Raw genomic sequence first — 22,171 nt, forward strand, 5'->3', positions numbered from 1 at the left:
ACTTGTCTAGCCCTCATTTTTTTGGGATCCAATTAGGTAGGGGGTCTATACTTCTGCCCCGTTTAGGTTCTGTTACCTTAGTGGGAAGATTTAGAGATGCACACTGGGTTTATTTGTAAAACTGAAAGGGTTGTCAGAACTAATGAGCCAACAAGGCCGAGCCTTTTAAAAGGGAATTTGTCACCCCACAATTGGCCTATAAACTAAAGCTACCGGCATCTGGGGGGGGGGGGGGGGGGGGGAATCTACAGCATTCTGTAGATAATCCCCTGATGATAAGAAGCTAATTAGATTATACTCACCCAGGGGCGGTTCTGGTCCAATGGGTGTCACGGTCCGGCACCTCCCATCTTTATGCGATGATGTCCTCTTGTTTTTCTGCCGTGGCTCCTGCGCAGGTGTACTTTGTCTGGCCTGTTGAGGGCAAAGCAAAGTACTGCAGTGCGCAGGCGCCAGGAAAGGTCAGAGAGTCCCAGCACCTGCGCACTGCAGTACTTTGCTCTGCCCTCAACAGGGAAAACAAAGTACACCTGCGCAGGAAGAGGACATCGTATGAAGATGGGATGTGCCAGACCCCCATCCAGGACTGCCCCTGGGTGAGTAATCTAACTCGTTTGTCTTATCTTGCAGGTTACATCAGGGGATTATCTACAGCATTAGATAACGCTGTAGATATGCTGGTGGCCTTCGTTTATAGGCCCATTTTGGGGTGACAGATTCCCTTTAAAAGTGACCTGAAATGTGACGACAGGTTCTTCTGTGACACCCCAGAGTCCTGGTCGTCATAGTTGCATTGCTTTCCTCACAGGGAGAGTGATGTCACACTTGGAAGCGATAAAAGACCCCTTCGATTAGGGAAATCATACACATGTTAATACTCCAGGCCAGAAGGGGGAGCTCTCAGCCCAGATTAAGGGGGAACTTCCTTTAGGCTAAGCACACACACATAATGGTCCACTGTATTTTTCTGCAGGGCAAAACTGCTGCGTTTTTTGCTGCAGATTTACTGTGGTTTTAATGCGGATTTCACTGTGGTTTTCTATAGGAGCAGCTGTAAAACTGCTGCGGAATCCGCAGAAAGAAGTGACATGCTGTGGAATGTAAACCGCTGCATTTACGTGTTTTTTTCTGCAGCATGTGCACAGCGGTTTTTATTTCCCATAGGTTTACATTGTTTTGTAAGCTCATTGGAAACTGCTGCGGACACGCAGTGTTTTTCGCATCGTGTGCACATTCCCTAAGATTGTCTGGCTGGAGGGGAAGTTATGAGCAGTCTGAAGCAGACTGGAGGAGGAAGGAGTCTGTCAGAGGATGGAGGAGAATGCAGTCATACAGTGAGTGTCAGAAAGACTGAAGGGGCCGTGTAGCCGGAGTCGCTACAGCTCCTGGAGAAGGGAAACAGAAGGAAAGGACAGCTTGTGGAAAATGTGCAGGAGAGAAAAGGCACAGGAGAGTGACACCAGGGGGAGCAGAGCAGTGATTTGGCTACCTCCCCGGCTAGCGCAGATTCTGGTAGCTGGAAGACTGAGGCAGTGTTGGACTCTAAGACATAGCTGAAACTGGCAGGACAGCTGAACTTTAAGTTACCTGTCCGCCTTTACACCCAGGAGGCACAGGGCCTGGGTTGTGATAGAGACCCTAAAAAAAAAAAAAAAAAAAAAAAAAAAAAAGCTGGAGTCACCTGTCATACGGGTTTGTGTCCTAACCTATATGGGGGACAGAGGGGAACTGAGGACCTTACCAGAAGCTATAGGCAGTGAGGGACTACAACACCACTGCGCTAGAGGAAGGCTTTTAACTCCACCTGGTAAAGGGGGAACTCTGGATTTGCTTCCAAGCCGGCCGGACCCTGCCTGTACCTGTGATCTGGTGCCCTGGACTGGTGTTGCCTGAAGCTTCAGTAAGCCAGGTAAAGAGACTGCAAACCTGTGTCCTCGTTCTTACTGCACCATTCACCTATACACCGGGAGCCCTGGGGACCTACTTCACCTGTGGGAAGTTATACCATCTGGTTGCCATAACATCACCCCAGAGGACCACCTTTGGTTATGTGCACACGTTGCAGATTACCTGCAGAACTGCTGTTTTTTTCCTGTGCAGAATTGCTGCAGATCCGCAATTGGTTTACAGTACAATGTAAATCAATGGGGAAAAAAAAAAAAGCCACAACATGTGCACATACCCCCAAAAAAGTGCAGATTCTGACCTGCATTTTCTGCCAAGAAATGCAGAATCTGCACAGAAAATTCCAGTCAAATCTGCAACGTGTGCACATAGCCTTAAGCAGTGTCGGTCCCCACTAACCAAATACCGCAGGTGGTGTCATGAGCACAAACTATAATCAATATCCCTTTTAATTGGGCACCCGGGGCCATGGACCAGCCACATCCCTGGTACCATGTACCCCACTTCAATATTGTACATTCAGCAGTCTGAAGTCCTGTGCCCTCAGCTGTCATGTGAACCCATCGACACCCTGTGATTGTCATCCTAGTGCTCACACCACAGAGGAGACCTTCTCTGGTTAGCCATTAGATGCCGCAGTTACCTGTAGTATCCAAGGCCTGAACCTTAGAGCCGACTTCCACCGATGGTGACTGGGAAGCAGCTGATGTACAACTCCCCATCACCCACAGTATAAAGTGAGCTCTGCCCAGGAACTGAGTAATGTCTTGTCCCAGCCCTGCTGCCAAATCCCAGGGGGAATGTTATGACTGTGGCCCCTGGTTTTAGCCAAGTTCACCTCTTGCATTACAGTAAAGCAACAGTGGATCAAAGCTTTTATTTATTGATTTACTTATTGACAGAAACTGACCAAAGCAAAGCTCCTTACTGAGCAGGTTCATACCCAACAATTTTCTTGCTCTCCAGAAACTGTTGCCCATTTGATAACTAATGCTTAGCAGAAGGTAATGGAATCTCAGTTGGTGGGTCTGCTTTATCTGATAATTTCATATCACGGCAGTGCAGCACAGGCTCTTTACCCAGGCCAAGCTGGAAGGACCAGACGTACATTTTCCTATGAGGTTGCAGAGTCACAGCGATGGTCTCCTCAATTTCAGTGGCTTCATTCCATGTTTCTTTCTCAGTGTTGACACCGGTTCCACCATATTCAGTAGTCAGAGAGAACTGACACTGGGTGATTAAACATGCCAGACCACCAGTTTCTGACGAGCATGTAGGGCACACCTTCCAGTTGCACTCTATATTAGATATCTTCTCCTTTTCATACCCGATCTTCTTGGTGACGCTCTTCTTCCACTCAATAGGAGTCTCTGAATCATTGCTGATGGTCTCGATGCATGACCATTCACCATAAGCTGACCCATTGGAAATACCTAAACCCCCTGGAAGGAAGGGGACGATGCTGGGATGGAAGGAGAAGGTCTCAGAGGCGTCATCTGTGCTTAAGCTAGTGCTTCTTAAGTATTGAATCCCCCCCTCCTTCTCATGAGGCTTCACAAATAAATAGTAATCAGCAATAGCAAAATAGTAAAGTCCATTCCTAGAGTTTGGGTGCAGAGGATATTCTATGCCATCTCTATCATCACACAAGTTCCAGGTTTTACGGTAGACGCCTCGGTCCTGGTAGACGATATAGAAGTAACCAAAAGATGACAGGTAGTGGTCTCCTCCTCGGCAGTTGGGGTGTAGGGGGTAGATGATGGCGTCTGCACCTGTGGTCAGGTTTGAAACATGACGATATTGATCTCCTTTGATTATATAGAACTCGTCGTCTTTATAAGCCACGTAATGATCCCCTCCTCTGCAAGAAGGATGCAAGTTGAAGACCTCAATATCTTCTCCACGGTGGAAGCTGGTCGATCTCATGTAGCAACCAAGATCTGAACGGACAACGTAATAATGTTTGTTCACACCACAGATATCCACCCCCTTGGCCAGGTTCTTGGGGACAATTTTTCCACTCATGATTGCGAACCTAAAAAATAAAATAAAAAAAATTATAAGTTAAAGTTTTTCTCCACGAAAACAAATGTAATGTTTGAATAAGCCTTTAATATGTCAATAGGAATACATGCATATAGTTCACATGGTACCATTTTCTCCCTATGGAAAAGTGTTGACATCTCAGTTCTTGGAGTTTCTGCTTGAAAAAAGTAGAATTCTTTTTGACTTATGATTACATGGTGCTAGATCAAACACATTAGTGCAATGTTCGGTGGGTTTGTGGAATAAGTAATAAAGTTTTGAAGTGTTATTCACAGCTTCATAGATGGGCATTGTCACACAGGCTTGTAAACAAGCACGTAAGTGCAGCGCCCCAGAGTCCTGGTCATTGCAGTAGCATGGTTCAGCCACTAAGGGGGGCCATGCTGCGTTCGATGGCACGGAAGGAGTTCTCTGAGCAGGTATCACAGTCACCAAGACATTTCACAGCTGGGCCTCCGGGGGAGCTAAGGGTGCTATTCATTAGGCCACTCCCCACCATAGTGGGTAAACTGGGGGTCAGGCAGAAAGTTAGAGAGAACGCTGACGGGATTGAACGGAGCAACACCTGGTGGCAGAGGGTGTTGTGAAGGGAGAGACTGTAGGGTCTCTGCCAGGGGTGGGATCCTGGCAGAGGCTTGGCATGGAAAGAACGTAAAGGGACCGTGCCTGCTCAGCATAGCGGCGGTGCCCAAGGAAGGACTAAGAAGCGAGATAGATTGTGCTGAGTGAGAAACGAAATCAAGCGAAAGGAGATACCAGTGAGGGTTGTGCTGAAAGAGGCAGCACCTTACTGAGGCGCACTACCGGTGGCCGGAACGCCGAGGAGGTAAAGAGTTTCAAGCCATACCTCAGACCTACGGCAGGGCAGTTAGCTTGAGGCGGACTGTCTCACGCATCACCCAGGAAGGCAAAGGGGGGTACCAACAGGAGAGGGGCGCAGATAGAGTCCCGGAAGATCTCCGAGCCTCCCCGTCATACGGGTGCGTTCCTACCATAGTATCTGGAGGGACGAGGAAGATCATTGCGAATTAAGTTGTTGTGAGGGAACACGAGAAACAGACACAACAGTTGTGGGGTACTTTCCGTAAGCACAGCAGGGAAGGACTGCAACACATAGCGCTAGAAGGAAGGCACCGATTTCCACCTGCAAGGAGAGCTCTGGAAGTGCCATTGGACCGGCCGGACTTGCGCAGCCTGGTGAGCCGTATTCCGGACTGAGGACCCAGAGAGCTTCAGTAAAGAGGTAAAGAGACTGCAACCTGGTGTCCTCGTTATTTACCGCGACCTGCACCCCACAACTGCACCGCTACAACATCACTTATTGCACCGGACGTCCCCCACTGACAGACAGGGCCACGGACCGGGTCTAGCACCGTGACAACCCCAGGACTGAGACCTAGAGGCCCGGCTCCGGGTACCCCTCGGCCCTGCGGCGGTGTGGGGGCGCTCCATAAGCAGCGCTTACAAGACCAGTAGAACAAAGCTGGACAGCACTGCATTCTGTATGCAGCAGAGGTCGGTCTCCAAGGAAACAAATAGAAGTTATGACTTTACAGCTGAGAAAGTTAGCAACTAGAAAACATTAATTGCTTGAGTTTACAAAATCTATTAAACAATTCTCATTAACGAAGGGTTATTGCGATCTTTATAAAAGGTTTTGTCTCTGGAAAAGACCCAAGGTTGTTTGTCCTGAGTGTTTACCACTATAGGTCACTTATTACACCACATGTTCTTCCCTTTTCTGCCGCTTCTGTAAGGAGGTGAAACACCAGAAGAGTCTGGGGGCGGTTACCTTTTCGGCTCTGTGCCTGGAACCATTGAGCTGTGCTGCAGGTTCCCCAGTGGGCAGACTTAGAGACTGGGACAGGAAGGAAGCAGGCAGAGAGCAGAAAAGGCATGGGCGCAAGGGATAGAGCAGTGGTCAGAGCAGGGTGCAGCTGCGCTCCGGGAGAGAGAGCGCTCCCGGTCTGAGGACAAGTACAGGGAGACTGCCCAGAAAGACCACATCTTGTGAGTACATGAAAGCAGACTCTGCTGTGACTGGAGAGGGGCACTTTGAGACCCATGTAGAGACATTGGCCCATGCAGAGACTTCTACTCCCTGGTCCCCACGGAATCAGTACAGAGACTGATTCCTGGTACAGAGACTTAACAGCGCAGAGCCCCTGATTCCTGGCTGTGCAAGCTAAAGACTCAGAGCCTGTGCATACCACATTAACTCCCGAAACCCCAGGCTCCTAGAGACTACTCAGCCCATAGACAGAGGGACGACAAGTGCCACTGTTTCTCAGCGCCGGAAAATACTAAAACCCTATGTGTCATATTTGTCTATACCTATGCCAGATTTTTTAGTCATTTTTGTCTGTACCTATGCCTATGGTAGATTTTGTACAGTGTGCGGGAAATCAGCGATTCCGCAAAATTAATGAACATGTTGCTTTTTTTCCCGCGATTCGTTTTTTCGCTGAAAAAAAAAAAAAAAAAAAATTCGCAACATTTGTACAAGTTTTGCGGATTACATAGAAACGATTGAGAACCATATGTAAGCGTTTTTATAGCGAAAAAAACGCGATAAATACTGAACGTGTGCACATAGCCTTACAACTCCCTTCTCTGTGTACCTGAACTGCGAGAGGGAGGGTGATGTTTTGAGTGAGATAAAGGTACCTTCACACTGAACAACTTAACGATAACGATAGCGATCCGTGATGTTGCAGCGTCCTGGATAGCGATATCTTTGTGTTTGACATGCAGCAGCGATCAGGATCCTGCTGTGACATCGTTGGTCGGAGCTAGAAGGCCAGCACCTTATTTCGTCGCTGGATCACCCGCTGAATCGGTGTGTGTGACGCGGAGTCAGCGCCGGCCGTAAAGCAAAGCACAGCGGTGACGTCACCGCTCTGCTTTACGGCCGGCGCTTACACAGTGCAGGGAAGCGGACGCCGGGGGACCCGACAGACACCGGAATGTAAGTATGTAGTGTTTGGGTTTTTTTTACATTTACAATGGTAACCAGGGTAAACATCGGGTTACTAAGCGCGGCCCTGCGCTTAGTAACCCGATGGTTACCCGGGGACTTCGGCATCGTTGGTCGCTGGAGAGCTGTCTGTGTGACAGCTCTGCAGCAACCACACAACGACGAAACAGCGACGCTGCAGCGATCGGCATCGTTGTCTATATCGCTGCAGCGTCGCTTAATGTGATGGTACCTATAGGCTAGAAGCTAATGTTAATATTGTCTACCTTGAGATAGTATATAAACCCTACTCTCACACATCCAGTACCCTAGCAACCAGAGAATGCAGAGTAAGTGGACATGCTAGCTGGGGCATATCTTACAGAAGTCAAGCTGCAACACCAGGCTCTCCCATCATCACTTTGGTAAGTATTACGAATAACCGTTTTAAGCTCCGTTTTTTTTATTGGAATAAGTTCATATTAGTGACAGAAAGTTACTTTCCCAGTTTCATTAAGATCTTTTTTGGGATTCAGTCTTTATGCGCTGCCATACCTATGCCTATAGTATTTTTTTTTCTAAAGTTGTATTTTTTTAATGTATTTTTCCTTTCTACTTCACTCTATTTAAAAATAAATTAGCGGAGGTTAAACTTTAATTGCGTTTTCAACAAGGCAAACCCATACATTTCTATATAGTAACTTTAAATTTTAAATAAACACTGAATCCCTAAGAAGATCTTGATGCAACTTTGAAAATAAGTTTGTCATTAATATGAACTTTTTCCAGCAAGAAAAACAGAGCTTAAAAATGTAATTCTGTTTTCAACAATGTTAATTCATACATTCCTATATAATAATTTTACATTTCAAATAAACAGTGAATCCCTAAGTAGATCTTTATCGAAAAATTTTGCCTTAGGCCGTCCTCACACTAGCGTGTTTTACGGACGTATGAGAGGTGCTGAAAATACGGATTGCATATGGTACAATGCTTGTCTATGCCCCAGCTCCTATCAGCCGTATTTTACTGATCCGTATATTATACGGTCTTCTACGGCCGTAGAAAATCACAGCATGCTGCGTTTGTCACCGTATTGGGCAAAAAAATACGCCAATGAAAGTCTATGGGGGTGAGAAAAATACGGATTACACACGGACCAGCAGTGTGACTTGCGAGAAATACGCAGCGGTGTTCTATAGAAAAGCCGGCAATTCAGTGCGGTGTACAGTAAAATCACACTGACTGGTTACATTAGTATAGCTAAAATAAATGTCTACACATAGTATAGGGGTGTAATATATATATTATATATATACACACACACACACACACACTTACTAGATGGTGGCCCGATTAGAACGCATCGGGTATTCTAGAATATGTATGTCCACGTAGTATATTGCCCAGCCAGGTAGTATGCTGCCCAGCCACGCAGTATGCTGCCCAGCCACGCAGTATATTGCCCAGTGACGTAGTATACAGCACAGAGCCACGTAGTATATTGCCCAGTTACGTAGTATATTGCACAGCAACGTAGTATACAGCACAGAGCCATGTAGTATATTGGCCAGTCACGTAGTATATTGCCCAGCCAGGTTTGTCTGTCATATACTCACCTTTCCGAGGGCCCCTTGTAGTCCACGGCAGCTTCCGGTCCCAGGGATGGTATGAGCGCAGGACCTGTGATGACGTCGCAGTCACATGACCGTGACGTCATGGCAGGTCCTTCCTCCCATACCATCTTTGCCACCGGAACCTGCAATGGAAGATGACGGCCGGCGCGAGCGACTACGGAGGGTGAGTATAGTATTTTTTTTTATTATTGTTTTTAACATTACATGTTTTACTATTGATGCCGCATAGGCGGCGTCAATAGTAAAAAGTTGGGGACACACAGGGTTATTAGCAGCGGTAATGGAGTGCGTTACCCGCGGCATAACGGGGTCCGTTACCGCCGCCATTAACCCTGTGTTAGCGGTGACCAGAGGGGAGTATGCGGGCGATAGGCACTGATTGCGGGGAGTAAGGAGCGGCCATTTTCTTCCGGACTGTGCCTGTCGCTGATTGGTCGCGGCAGCCATGACAGGCAGCTTGCGAGACCAATCAGCAAATGAATAACCGTGACAGACAGACAGATGGAAGTGACCCTTAGACAATTATATAGTATACTAGATGGTGGCCGATTCTAACGCATCGGGTATTCTAGAATATTTATGTCCACGTAGTATATTGCACAGCCCACGTAGTATATTGCCCAGTGATGTAGTATACAGCACAGAGCCACATAGTATATTACCCAGTTACGTAGTATATTGGCCACTTACATAGTATATAGGCCAGTTACATAGTATATTGCCCAGTGATGTAGTATACAGCACAGAGCCACGTAGTATATTGCACAGAGCCACGTAGTATATTGCCCAGCCACGTAGTATATTGCCCAGCCATGTATGACACAGGTTAAAAAAATAAACATATACTCACCTTCCGCAGGCGTGTTGTAGCTCTGTCGCCTGTGTGGGGTGCAGGCGGCAGCATCCGGTCCCAGGGTGTGATGACGTTGCGGTCACGTGACGTCACGACAGGTCCTTGTCGCGCAGGACCTGTGATGACGTCGCGGTCACATGACCGTGTTGCGGTCACATGACCGTGACGTCACGGCAGGTCCTTTCCGCGCAGGACTTGTGATGACGCATTCCTTTCATTAACTGCTCAAACAGATCTGAGTAGTGAGGTCTCGGTAGCATAACTTTTCCTTTTTGGCAGCATTGAGTAAACTGATTGTCAGATGGTTTTTCATCAATGAAATTCAGAGAGTCGCATTTAGAGCAAACTGCATTCATATTCCCACAGTAGTGTTCATGAATTGTACATTCATTGTCTGTTACGTAATGTGCAAGTTGTTGAATATTGTCCTGGTCGTGCCTTAGTTGTTAGAGCATTCGTTTTTTTATGAATTTGGCGATCATGTTGTTCCTGTCGTACAACAGTTTGTTGTGGTGTCTCCGGTTGGCGAAGATGTCTGTGAGATGCCGCATCCTGGGCTTGTCTAGCAGCAGTTTGTTGTGGTGTCTCCTGTTGGCGACGTTGTCTGTGAGATTCCACACCCTCGGCTTGTCGGGCGGCAGTTTGTTGTGGTGTCTCCTGTTCCCGATGTTGTCGTTTTCTTGCTGCTGCTTTTCTGTCATCCTCATTGGCGTATTTTCATTTACGACCCATTCTAAGATAGAAACACAAGGAGATGCCGCCCATACAGGGAGACGCAGGCACACACCCTACACAATGGCGGCACTTGACAGCAGTGGAGGACAATGATGATTCCAGAATTCGCTGCAGACTGTGCCCGTCGCTGATTGGTCGAGACCGGCTGGCCTCGACCAATCAGCAAGTTGGGATTTCCGAGACAGACAGACAATTAGACCCTTAGACAACACAATGGCGGCACTTGACAGCAGTGGAGGACAATGCCTGTCGCTGACTGGTCGCGGCCTCGACCAGAGACGTAGGATTTGCAGGACAGACAGACAAATATATATATATATATATATATATATATATATATATATATATATATATATATATATATATAATAAAATGTCAGTGAGACACATATTTATATATGTTAATATTTCATACAGCGCTAGATAGGAGAAAAGCCGGTAATTCAATTGCCGGCTTTTCCTATCTCCTCCCAAACCCGACATGATATGACACATGGTTTACATACAGTAAACCATCTCACATTCCTTTTTTTTTGCATATTCCACACTACTAATGTTAGTAGTGTGTATGTGCAAAATTTGGGCGCTCTAGCTATTAAATTAAAGGGTTAAATCGCGGAAAAAATTGGCGTGGGCTCCCGTGCAATTTTCTTCGCCAGAATGGTAAAGCCAATGACTGAGGGCAGATAATAGCCTAGAGAGGGTCCATGGTTATTGCCCTCCCCCTGGCTAATAACATCTGCCCCCAGTCACCCCAGAAATGGCACATCTGAAAGATGATCCTATTCTGGCACTTGGCCACTCTCTTCCCACTCCCCTGTAGTGGTGGGATATGGGGTAATGAAGGGTTAATGTCACCTTGCTATTGTAAGGTGACATTAAGCCAGATTAATAATGGAGAGGCGTCAATTATGACACGTATCCATTATTAATCCAATAGTATGAAATGGTTAAACACACACACATTATTACAAAGTATATTAATGAAATAAATACACAGGTTTTTGTAATATTTTATTATACTGGTAATCCACCTGAAGACCCTCGGTCTGTAAAAAAGGTAAAATAAAAAAACAATATCCCATACCTTCCGTCGTTCTGTCACGTCCCATGATGTAAATCTGAAGGGGTTAACTAATTTTATAAGCAGAAGCTCTGCTAATGCAGCTGTGCTCCTGCCTGTATAACCCCGGGGAATGAATGGAATGTAGGTCAATGACCTGTAGTTACCTTCAGTCGCGGTGATGCGCCCTCTGCTGGATGTCCTCATATGAACTCGAGCGTGGGAAAATTTTAAGAAAAGTTCCCAGGCTCGAGTTCATATGAGGACATCCAGCAGAGGGCGCATCACCGTGATCACAGTCATGTGACCGCGACGTCATCACAGGTCCTGCGCTCATACCATCCCTGGAACCGGAAGCTGCCGTGGACTACAAGGTGCCCTCAGAAAGGTGAGAATATGTTTATTTTTTATTTTTTAAACTGTGACAAACGTGGCTGGGCAGCATACTACGTGGCCATACATAGTCTAGAATACCCGATGCGTTAGAATCGGGCCACCATCTATATATATATATATATACACACACACACACACACACACACACACACACATACACCCCTATACTATGTGTAGACATTTATTTTAGCTATTCTAATGTAACCAGTCAGTGTGATTTTACTGTACACCGCACTGAATTGCCGGCTTTTCTATAGAACACCGCTGCGTATTTCTCGCAAGTCACACTGCTGGTCCGTGTGTAATCCGTATTTTTCTCACCCCCATAGACTTTCATTGGCGTATTTTTTTGCCCAATACGGTGACAAACGCAGCATGCTGTGATTTTCTACGGCCGTAGAAGACCGTATAATATACGGATCAGTAAAATACGGCTGATAGGAGCTGGGGCATAGACAAGCATTGTACCATATGCAATCCGTATTTTCAGCACCTCTCATACGTCCGTAAAACACGCTAGTGTGAGGACGGCCTAAGGCAAAATTTTTCGATAAAGATCTACTTAGGGATTCACTGTTTATTTGAAATGTAAAATTATTATATAGGAATGTATGAATTAACATTGTTGAAAACAGAATTACATTTTTAAGCTCTGTTTTTCTTGCTGGAAAAAGTTCATATTAATGACAAACTTATTTTCAAAGTTGCATCAAGATCTTCTTAGGGATTCAGTGTTTATTTAAAATTTAAAGTTACTATATAGAAATGTATGGGTTTGCCTTGTTGAAAACGCAATTAAAGTTTAACCTCCGCTAATTTATTTTTAAATAGAGTGAAGTGGAAAGGAAAAATACATTAAAAAAAATACAACTTTAGAAAAAAAAAATACTATAGGTATGGCAGACTATGGCGGCGCATAAAGACTGAATCCCTAAAAAGATCTTAACGAAACTTGGAAGATAACCTTGTTGGACTAATATGAACTTATTCCAATAAAAAAAAAAAAAAAAAAAAAAAAAAAAAAGCTTAAAACCGTTATTCAGTTTCCAAAAAAGTGAACCCCTACATTCATGTATAGCAACTTTATGTCAAAATAAATACATAAGTACATAAATTGGTTACTCTGCTTCAAATAGAGTGAAGTGGAAAGGAAAACTAAATTAAGAAAATGAAACGGTAAAAAAAAAAATCTAAAATAGGCATAGATGAATACGACTAAAATATCTACCATAGGCATAGGTTAATTTGGCACATAGGGGTTTAGTATGCACCCTCAGCGCCTACGTTGGAGAAGACAACCCTTCAAGCAAGTCCTCAGACTGATAAGTGTTCTTTTCTCAAAAAATCTTGCTTACTTGTTTGACTCCATATTTTTGCCCTGTTTTATTGCTAGTTGTTTCCCATTGCTTCCTCCCTGTGAGGAGAACCTGATTTCTGTTATTAAACCCCTCAACTGTTGAGCTGTCTGTTCCGTGGTGATATACTCAGTACCTGCATACTATTACACTTCTACTACGAAGCCAATTCATGAGGACAAGCTGTTATCAGTTTGATGAGGGAGCAATGGCGTAAGACGCACCCGATTCATGACGCTGCTCCCGTTAGGAGTTTGCTGCATCGTACAGCCGCCACGTGACACCACCAGAAAGGTCTCCCAGTCAGATAGGCGGTCATTTCTGTCAGTTTACCCCACTTGTAAATTAGGATTAGGTTATCAGGCCGAGCTCAGCCTCCTCCTGCCAAGCACCATCTTCTCAGAGAAGATGCTGAAGCCACAAGAGAATAAAGCTGCTTCCACACTGCAGTGTTTAATGACCGCTGTCCGGCAGCACGCTTGTTAGTTGCCAGGCTGCCATTGTTCTCCATGGCGCAGGTCCTGTTTATACAGGATATGCTGTCGAGGACAATAATCTTCTCTGCATCATAGGATAATTTCACCTGACAAGCAGGATCCATGGTGTGATGTTTCTCCTTGTGGAGAACATGTCAAGGTGAGGAGACTTCTGGAAAATTACAAGTTGTCTCTTCAGAGGGGAAGAGGACTAGAACTCTAGTGGAACCTATTGGAAGCAGCGATCCTTAAAGAGAAAAAAAAAGGCAATCAACCCATTAATGAGCCTTGCCACATGACTTAAAAGTGTCTGCAAACTGAGATTTTGGCTCTTGGGGGTGCTGCCCTTCATCAGTGCAAAGTGTGATACCTGGTTTGGCTGGGTGAGAGGTGTGGAGAAAACTTTGCATTTCCAAGAGGAGCATTGCAGCTTAAATGTCTCCTCACCTTAGCATGGCAGGCCGCTCTCCACAAGGATAAGGCTATGTGCACATGATGCAGATTTTGCTGCGGATCCGCAGCAGTTTCCCATGAGTTTATAGTACAATGTAAACTTATGGGAAACAGAAAATGCTGTGCACATGCTGCGGATAAAAAAGCTGCACGGAAATGCAGCGGTTTACATTCCGCAGCATGTCACTTCTTTCTGCGGAATCCGCAGTGGCTTAACACCTGCTCCAATAGAAAACCGCAGGTGTAAAACTGCAAAAAAAAAAAAGTGGTAAATTTGCGATAAATCTGCAGCAAAAACACAGCGTTTTTTTGCCCTGCAGATTTATCAAATCTGCTGTGGAAAAATCTGCAGTGGACCAATATACATGTGCACATAGCCCAAACATTCCACATTGGATCCTGGTCAGACGCCTCTCACCCAGCCAAGCCAGATCTCACTTTGCACTGATGAAGGGCAGTACCCCAAAACAGTCTACAAATTGAGATTTTGGCTTTTATTCCAAGTCACCTGATGAGGCTTGTTAACCCCCTTCATGACCAGAGGTATTATCAGTTTTGCGTTTGTTTTTGCTCTCCTTCCCAGAGGAATAACTTATTTTCCTGTCAATACAGCCATCGGAGGGCTTGATTTTTTGCAGGAAGAGTTGCACTTTTGAACTAAATCATTGGTATTAACATATCGTGTAGTGGAAAAAATTTTTCCAAGTGTGGTGAAATTACAAAAAAAAGTGCAATCCCAAGCTTGATTTTTTGTTTTGCTTTTTACTAGGTTCACCAAATGCTAAAACTGACCTGCCATTATGATTCCCCAGGTCACTATGAGTTCATAGACACCAAGCATGAATAGATTTTTATTTTTTTTTATCTTTGTGGTGAACTAGAGTTCCAAGCTTCGTTGAAGGGGAGAAACAAACAACTAAAAAACCCAAAAACCAAGTACCATTTTCCGATACCCATAGCGTCTCCATTTTTTGTGATCTCGGGTCAGGTGAGGGCTTAATTTTTTTGCTTGCCGTGCTGATGTTTTTAATTATACCATTTTGGTGCAGATATGATTAATATATTTTTAATGCCATGTCGGTGACCAAAAATTTTTTTTTTTTTTTTTTTTTAATTCTGGTGTTTTGACTCTTGCTATGCCGTTTAGCAATTGGGTTAATTTTTTTTATTGATAGATCGGGTGATTCTGAATGCGGTGATGCCAAATACATGCATGTTGGTTTTATGTTTTATTATTTTGAATTAGGCGATTTGAACTTATATATTTTTTAAGACGTTTTTCCACTTTCAGCATGCTTCAATAACCTCCATGGGAGACTAGAAGCTGCCATAACCCGATTGGCTCAGCTACATGCAGGCGATGATCAGTTCACCTGTATGTAGCTGAATTACTCACTTGCTATGAGCGCCAACCACTGGGCTCTCCAGGGGACCCCTGGTTGTCATGCCAACCCATCGGTGATGCACGATCATGGGACAGGGGTCACTGATGAGTGGATTTCCAGTACGATTGCTGGAAGCGCATGTTAAATGCCGTAGACAGTGGCATTTAACAGGTTAATAGCGTCGGGTGGATTACGATTCAAGACAGCTGACGTGTGCTGGAAAGATGTGGCCTCACATCAAAGGGAGGACTATTATGTCCAAAGTTGGAAAGGGGTTAAAGGGTAGATATTGATGGTTCGGATCACTACTTTCTATAGGTGGCGCTAGAGTTCTGGTCCTCTTCCTCTCTGAAGACAGTTTGCACCTGACCAGTGAGCATTTGGTTTGTCAGCAGCAGCCTGCATGATCATCATGACAATTCCTAGGAACACTTGTTCCCCAAAGTTGTGCAGCAGATTTCTTCACAACTGAACCCTGTGCAAGATTTCAATTGTAGGCCATGTTCACGTATTCCATTCTTTTTTGCAGAAAAAAACAAAAAACCTGGTCTCTTGGCAGTAAAGAAGCTGATGTGTCTTGTGTTTATTTGCATATATTGATGTGTGGTTAAAAAAAAAAAAAAAAAAAGCAAAAATGCTGAAAGAATTGACATGCTGCAGTTTAATAAAAGGATGCATTTAAAATTCAGTGAAAAAAAAAACAAAAAAAAAAAAACACAGGATTCTGAAATCTCAGCTTCTGCTGATACTGAGAGTTTTCAATTCGCATAAAAAAAACAAAAGCCAAATGCAACATGTGAACATAGCTGTAGGTTTTATTCTCCTGACTGATTTCAAGAACAGCTGAATGTCACCCCCTTCAGTGGGTTTTTTTTTTTCCTTTCACTCATAGGTTACAATGGGTAAGTGCAAAAACAGAGGTATCAGTTTATGCTGTAAATCTTTAGGAAGTTAAATCAGGATGTTTTGGGGGCCCCAAACACCATCAACACACACGAGAGGCAAGAACCCACAGCTTCTTTAGAGCAGATTTTGCCTGCAGAAAAATACAATGTGTGAACGTAGTCATACACCGGAATTCAGACAAACTGATGATTCTTGGGGTATGTGTCCACGGGCCAGACTACATCCGGAATAGCTGCGGATTGAATGCTGCGTAGAGCCGCAGCTTCCAGATGTTACAGCATATTGGAGGGGAGTTTATGAAATCCTGTCTCCACTACGTGTGCGAACACGCACCCGGCAGCCCTGCGTTTCCAGACATGCGGCGCATCTTTAGAACGCAGCATGTCCGTTTACCGTGCAGTGACGCTGCATGGTAAAACACAGGGCTCTATGTGTGGGGTGCGATGATTCCGGATGTGTGCAATGAACATATCCGACATCATCACGTCTACAGAAGGGGGCGGCGTGAGTTTTCCGCTCCGTCCAAAGCACCGGCCATCCTGAACGTGGACACATACCCTTAGGTAGCTGAACTCTGATTGCTGCTGTTAACCTCTTAACTGCTGCTATCAATTTCTGCTGAGGGCAATTGCAGCATTTAAACTGGTTGTCAGGTTAATATCTCTGAAGCTTACAGTCATTTACTGAAATGCAGATTATTGCTCTATCTATTGAGTAATGACAAGCTCAAGAATTTAGGGATAAAAAAAAAACAAAAAACCCACAAGTGTTGTGGAGGTGGCACTGCAGTTACAGCTCTCAGACATCTCCCCAGTTCTCCACCTGTGTGATGACCGGTCATTCGTTGCCACCCGAGACTCACATTGGGGCAGCAGAGGTGTAGTAAGGCCTCATTGAAGAAGCATTAGCTGAATCATCAGCTGTTCACACGCTGCCCAAGGAATGACAGCACAAGAGCAACATCTGGTTTAAGGCTGCATTCCCACAACCAGGAACAGTAGTGGTTTACACAACATTTACACTGCATTCAGCATTACAAGCCCGCTGTGCTTCTAGTTAACACCAAATTCAGCCACAGAGCGAGTTTATGAGCCGCAGCATGTCAATTTCTGTACTGGGGAAAAAAAACAAACAAACAAAAAAAAAAAACCCCACACTATTCTAGATCAGAGTGAACTACAACCTGCTAAACTTCACTTCTATATATATCACAGGCAGCCTGTGCACAAGTAATGTGTCATTATATGCTGCAATGATTGAGGACAGCAGCAAGTAAACAGTCAATAGCAGCAATCAGAGCTCACTCCAGTTACAGATGCCACAACCTGTAACACATCACAGGCCATTTAGGGGTTAATGATATGAAAATAAATTGCTAATGCTACAAATGCTGATTAAACAACACTATTTTCTGATGACATTTTCCCCCTATAAGTAAAATACTACAAGCAGCAAAAGTAAAGAAGCAATAGGATCCACTCACCGGCCTTTACCTCCAGATGCCACAGAGACCAATCCTTCTTCCTCCTACCCCACAGACTGCAGGTCACATCACCGCCTCCACCGCTCCGCCCTCCTTATACCGCTGCTCCTCACTGGCTGACATCTGATTGGCTGAGCTAATGCTCATCTACAGGTCATTAGTAAACGCTGCGACTGATTGGACGATTAGTGGGTGTGGTCTCGGTGCAGACAGCTCTTCCTATGATATGTGGAGGGAAATCGGGGGCGGAGCCTCGAGTCCAGACATTTGTTACATACAAAAGTGACATCTGCAGAAAATGATAAGACCATGTGCACACGGTCAGTATTTTATATCAGTATTTGGTCAGTATTTTATATCAGTATTTGTAACCCAATATCAGGGGAGGAACAATCAGAGGAAAAGTATAATAGAAACATCTGCACCACTACTGTATTTATCACCCACTCCTGGTTTTGGCTACAAATACTGAAGTAAAATACTGACCAAATACTGATAGTGTGAACGTGGCCTTATTCTTGTTATATTACTTTTACAATAAATATGCTGGAAAAAAAAAAGATTGTTTTTGTGTCAGCGTATTCTAAGGGTATGTGTTCACGGTCAGGATGGCCGGCGGTATCGTCGGAGCGGCAAAGCCGCTCGGCGCTAAGCCCCGCCCCCTTCTGGGACGTGATGATGCCGGATGTGTTCATTGCACACATCCGGGATCATCGCACCCCTCGCATAGGGCCCTGTGTTATTCCTTGCGGCGACGCAGCGTCGCCGCAAGGAACACGGACATGCTGCGATCTGAAAAGACGCGCAGCATGTCCGGAGTCGCAGGGAAGTCGGATGCGGGTTTCCACGCATAGTGGAGACAGGATTTCAAAAAATCCCCTCCACTATGCTGGAACATCTGGACGCTGCTTTTTTGACGCTGCAGCTCTGCGCAGCGTCAAAAAAGCAGCGTTTCCTGACCGTGGAAACATACCCTTAGGCTACTTTCACACATCAGGTTTTCAGTGTCAGGCTAAATCCAGCTAATTTTCCAAAAACCGGATCAGGCGAATGTTGCCGCCGGATCAGGTTTTTTCCCATAGACTTCTTTAGTGCCGGATTGCACCGGATGACATTGCGTTTCGTCCGGTTTTTGCCGGATCCGGCAAATCTGCCGCTTCTGGTTTCTTGAAAAAAACGTCCATTGCAACGTTTTTTGTCTCCGGCGAAAAAGCCTGAAGCGCTGGATCCGGCGCTTCCGGCTGTTTGCTACAATGAAAGCCTATGGGAGCCGGAAGGTGCCGGATCCGGAAAAAGGCGGATCCGGCGGCCTGATCCGGTTTTTTAAACTGAGCATGCTCCAAATTTTTTTTAATCCAATAATCTAGATAGGCTAGCCGGACCCTTAAAAAAACAGACCCGTCGCATCAGTTTTTCAAAATCTGCGCCGGATCCAGTTTTTCCAACATTCGCCGGATTTAGCCTGACACTGAAAACCTGATGTGTGAAAGTAGCCTACGGTGCGCATTAGATGAATTTTTTATCCGTTTCTGTTGCGGAAATGCAATAAAACACACGTGAGTTTTTTACCTATGGATTTTCCGCATCTAATGTAAGTTTATGGGAAAAATCTGCACAGAAAACTCAGTGAATCGCAAAAGAAATTAACGTGTTGCGGATTTGAAAAACGCTCCGCAAAGCGGGCAGGAGATTTGTAGAAATCTCATCCACTTTGCTCAGTCATGGTAAAAGCTCATCGTGGGATTTCCAGCAAAGTGGATGAGATTTCTAGAAAACCGCTCAAAAAACTCAGAAAAAGACTCCATGTAAACTTACCTTCATGCTATATTCTCTCTGACTTTTTTTGGAAGTGAAAATAGTATAAAAATCCACTTCAAAAATTGCTTCAAAAACTCCTGGAAAACTGTTTCAATTCACTTTTATAGCAAATTCATTTTGTTGTTCATATGATGAGGGTTTTTTTTGCTGACCCTTGTTTCCCTTCTTTGAAATGGATCCTGAAGGAAACCTCTCCAAACTGTGCAGTGTCAAATTAAGAAGCTGCAAAAAAACCTTTTCAGAAAAAAAATTATTCCAAACTCTCTTCAGGAAAAAAATAGAAAAAAAACTCTTCAAAAAACCTCTCCAAGGCATAATTGAAAAATCCCCCCCCCCCTTTTCTTTTTTTTTCTCTCTGGTTATCACTCTCATGAGATGGACGTCTCTGAACTTTCATTTTTTCTATGCATGATTTAAAGTTGATGGTCATGATGCTATTATCCCTTTAAGTTCAGAAGTGAAACATTGCACCATTGTCTTGATTGACGCTATTTACTTTGCCATCTTTGTTAATGTTAATGTGAAAAATCCTTAATAAAAATTTATATAAAAAAAAAAAAACCTCTCCAAAAAAATTGAATTTCCTGAAGCGGTTTTGACTTCAAAACTCATGATTTTGTAACTCCTGATAAAAAAAACTCATTGCTAACATGGTCTTACTTTTTTTTATCACTCTTTATTGTAATTTTTTGGACGTGGAATGTTCAGATGAACAAAAAAAAAAATCAGAAATTCTCATTATTTCTTTATTTTTTCATTTTTGGGAGTTAGAATGTTCCAAAGAACCAAAAAAAAAATCAGTAATTCTTCGTTTGTAAGAAAAAAAATAATCATTCAGCATAATTAGCATGACACTTTTTTCTACATGACGATATGATGACGTCGCATTTCTGTTTTTTTTTTTTAATGTTTTGCAACTTTTTGCTAGAAAAAAAGAAAACCCAATTTCTTTTGTCCGAAAACCCATACCTTTAACTTTTTCATGCACGGAGCTGTGTGAGGGATTCGGGGTTTTTTTTGCGGGACATAAAAAATTCTTGTTTTCAAACTCTTTTTTACAACGCTTAAATAAAAAAAAAAAAAACAACTTAAATTTACAAGTTCGATATTGCGATAATCATACTGATCCGAAGTATCCTATTACCAGGACATTTTTACTACATAATGCGCCCTATAAAAACAAAACCCTGAATCCAATGGAGAAATTGTGTTTTTTTTGTGCAATTTTACCAAATTTGAAATTGTTTCCTCGTTTTACAGTACATAGTTTGGTAGAATGAATTCTAAAGTACAGCTCGTCCCATGGAAAATTAAGTCCTCATATGGCTGTGTAAGGAGAAAAAGAAAAAAGTTATCGTTCATGGTCAAAGGAGAGGAGGAACTGGGGCCGCGTTCACACTATCAGTATTTGGTCAGTATTTTATATCAATATTTGTAAATCAAAATCAAGAGAGGAACAATCAGAGAAAAAGTATAACAGAAACTCGTCACCGCTTCTGTATTTATCACCCACTGCAAATACTGATGTAAAATACTGACCAAATACTGATCGTGTGCACAGGGTCTTATCGTTTTCTGCAGATGGCACTTTTGCATATAACAAATGTCTCCGCCCCTGATTTCCCTAACATCTGATAGGAAGAGCCACCAAGACCACTTTTTCGCCGGAGACCAAAAACGTTGCTATGGACGTTTTTCCAGAAACCGGAAACGGCAGATTTTCCGGATCCGGCGAAAAACGAACGAAACGCAATGTCATCCGTCGCAATCCGGCACTAATACAAGTCTATGGGAAACAAACTGATCTGGCGGTAACATTCGCCCTATGGGAGGTGGAGTCGCATATTCATCCCTGTAATGAGCGGCACCACGTGACCGCTCACACAGGACAAGCTGCGGCGCTGAGAGGAAGCATCGCGGGAGCTGGGTGAGTATTTTAATGCCAGCAGGCGGGCGCACAGGGGGAGGGAGGCGGGAGGTGACCAGGAACTTTATTTTAAACACACACACAAAAAAAACCCTTGATTTTTCATTCCTTCTCTCCAGGGAACGCTGCTGGGAAGAAGGAATGAATGCCGGCTTCAGCACCACACGCAGGGAGGACAGCTCTTAACTCTAGCGCTGTCTCCTGCATGGTCCGTGTGGTCCTCAGTCGGCACACGGACAGCATCCGTGTGCGGTACGTGTTTATACGGACCCATTGACTTTAATGGGTCCTTGTGATCCGTGCGCTCCTACAAACACTTGTAAAGTAAGCTGCGGAGACACCATCACGTGTTTTTCAACGCAAGCAATGAATAGCCAGGCCTTTCTCCGGGAAGGAACAACCACGGGAAGGGCAGCATCCAATAAAGGAGAATATCCAATAAAGGAAGACCACCTATGCCAAGCATGGTATCCATCCACAAACAGCTGTTTCGGGGGTTTTGCCCCTTATCAGTGTGGAGTAGGAAACTGGCTATTAGGAGCAGTGCCTGGTGAAAGGCTATGAAGGAACAGATGAATGACCTCGGGGAGACCAAAACATCCAACACTGCGGAGACACCATCACGTGTTTCTCAACGCAGTGATCCAGAACACTGCCCCCATCCCTTATGGGAAATATGCAAACGCATGTAAAGTAAGCTGCGGAGACACCATCACGTGTTTCTCAACGCAAGCAATGAATAGCCAGGCTTTTCTCCGGGAAGGAACAACCACAAACA

The 22,171-nt window shown here is 44.4% G+C and overlaps 1 protein-coding gene across 1 annotated transcript; it reads right to left on the reverse strand.

Annotated features, from left to right (window-relative positions):
- Window positions 1-2,767: 2,767 nt before the first annotated feature.
- Window positions 2,768-17,781, reverse strand: LOC143784614 (uncharacterized). Its single transcript, XM_077273077.1, has 2 exons — window positions 17,649-17,781; window positions 2,768-3,940 (listed from the first exon to the last, which is right to left on the reverse strand). Exon 2 carries the CDS (start codon window positions 3,928-3,930, stop codon window positions 2,893-2,895), a length of 1,038 nt encoding a protein of 345 aa, XP_077129192.1. The 5' UTR covers window positions 3,931-3,940; window positions 17,649-17,781; the 3' UTR covers window positions 2,768-2,892.
- Between the last annotated feature and the right edge of the window lie 4,390 nt (window positions 17,782-22,171).

This window comes from Ranitomeya variabilis, chromosome 7 (genome assembly GCF_051348905.1).
Source record: "Ranitomeya variabilis isolate aRanVar5 chromosome 7, aRanVar5.hap1, whole genome shotgun sequence".
NCBI classification, from domain to species: Eukaryota; Metazoa; Chordata; class Amphibia; order Anura; family Dendrobatidae; genus Ranitomeya; species Ranitomeya variabilis.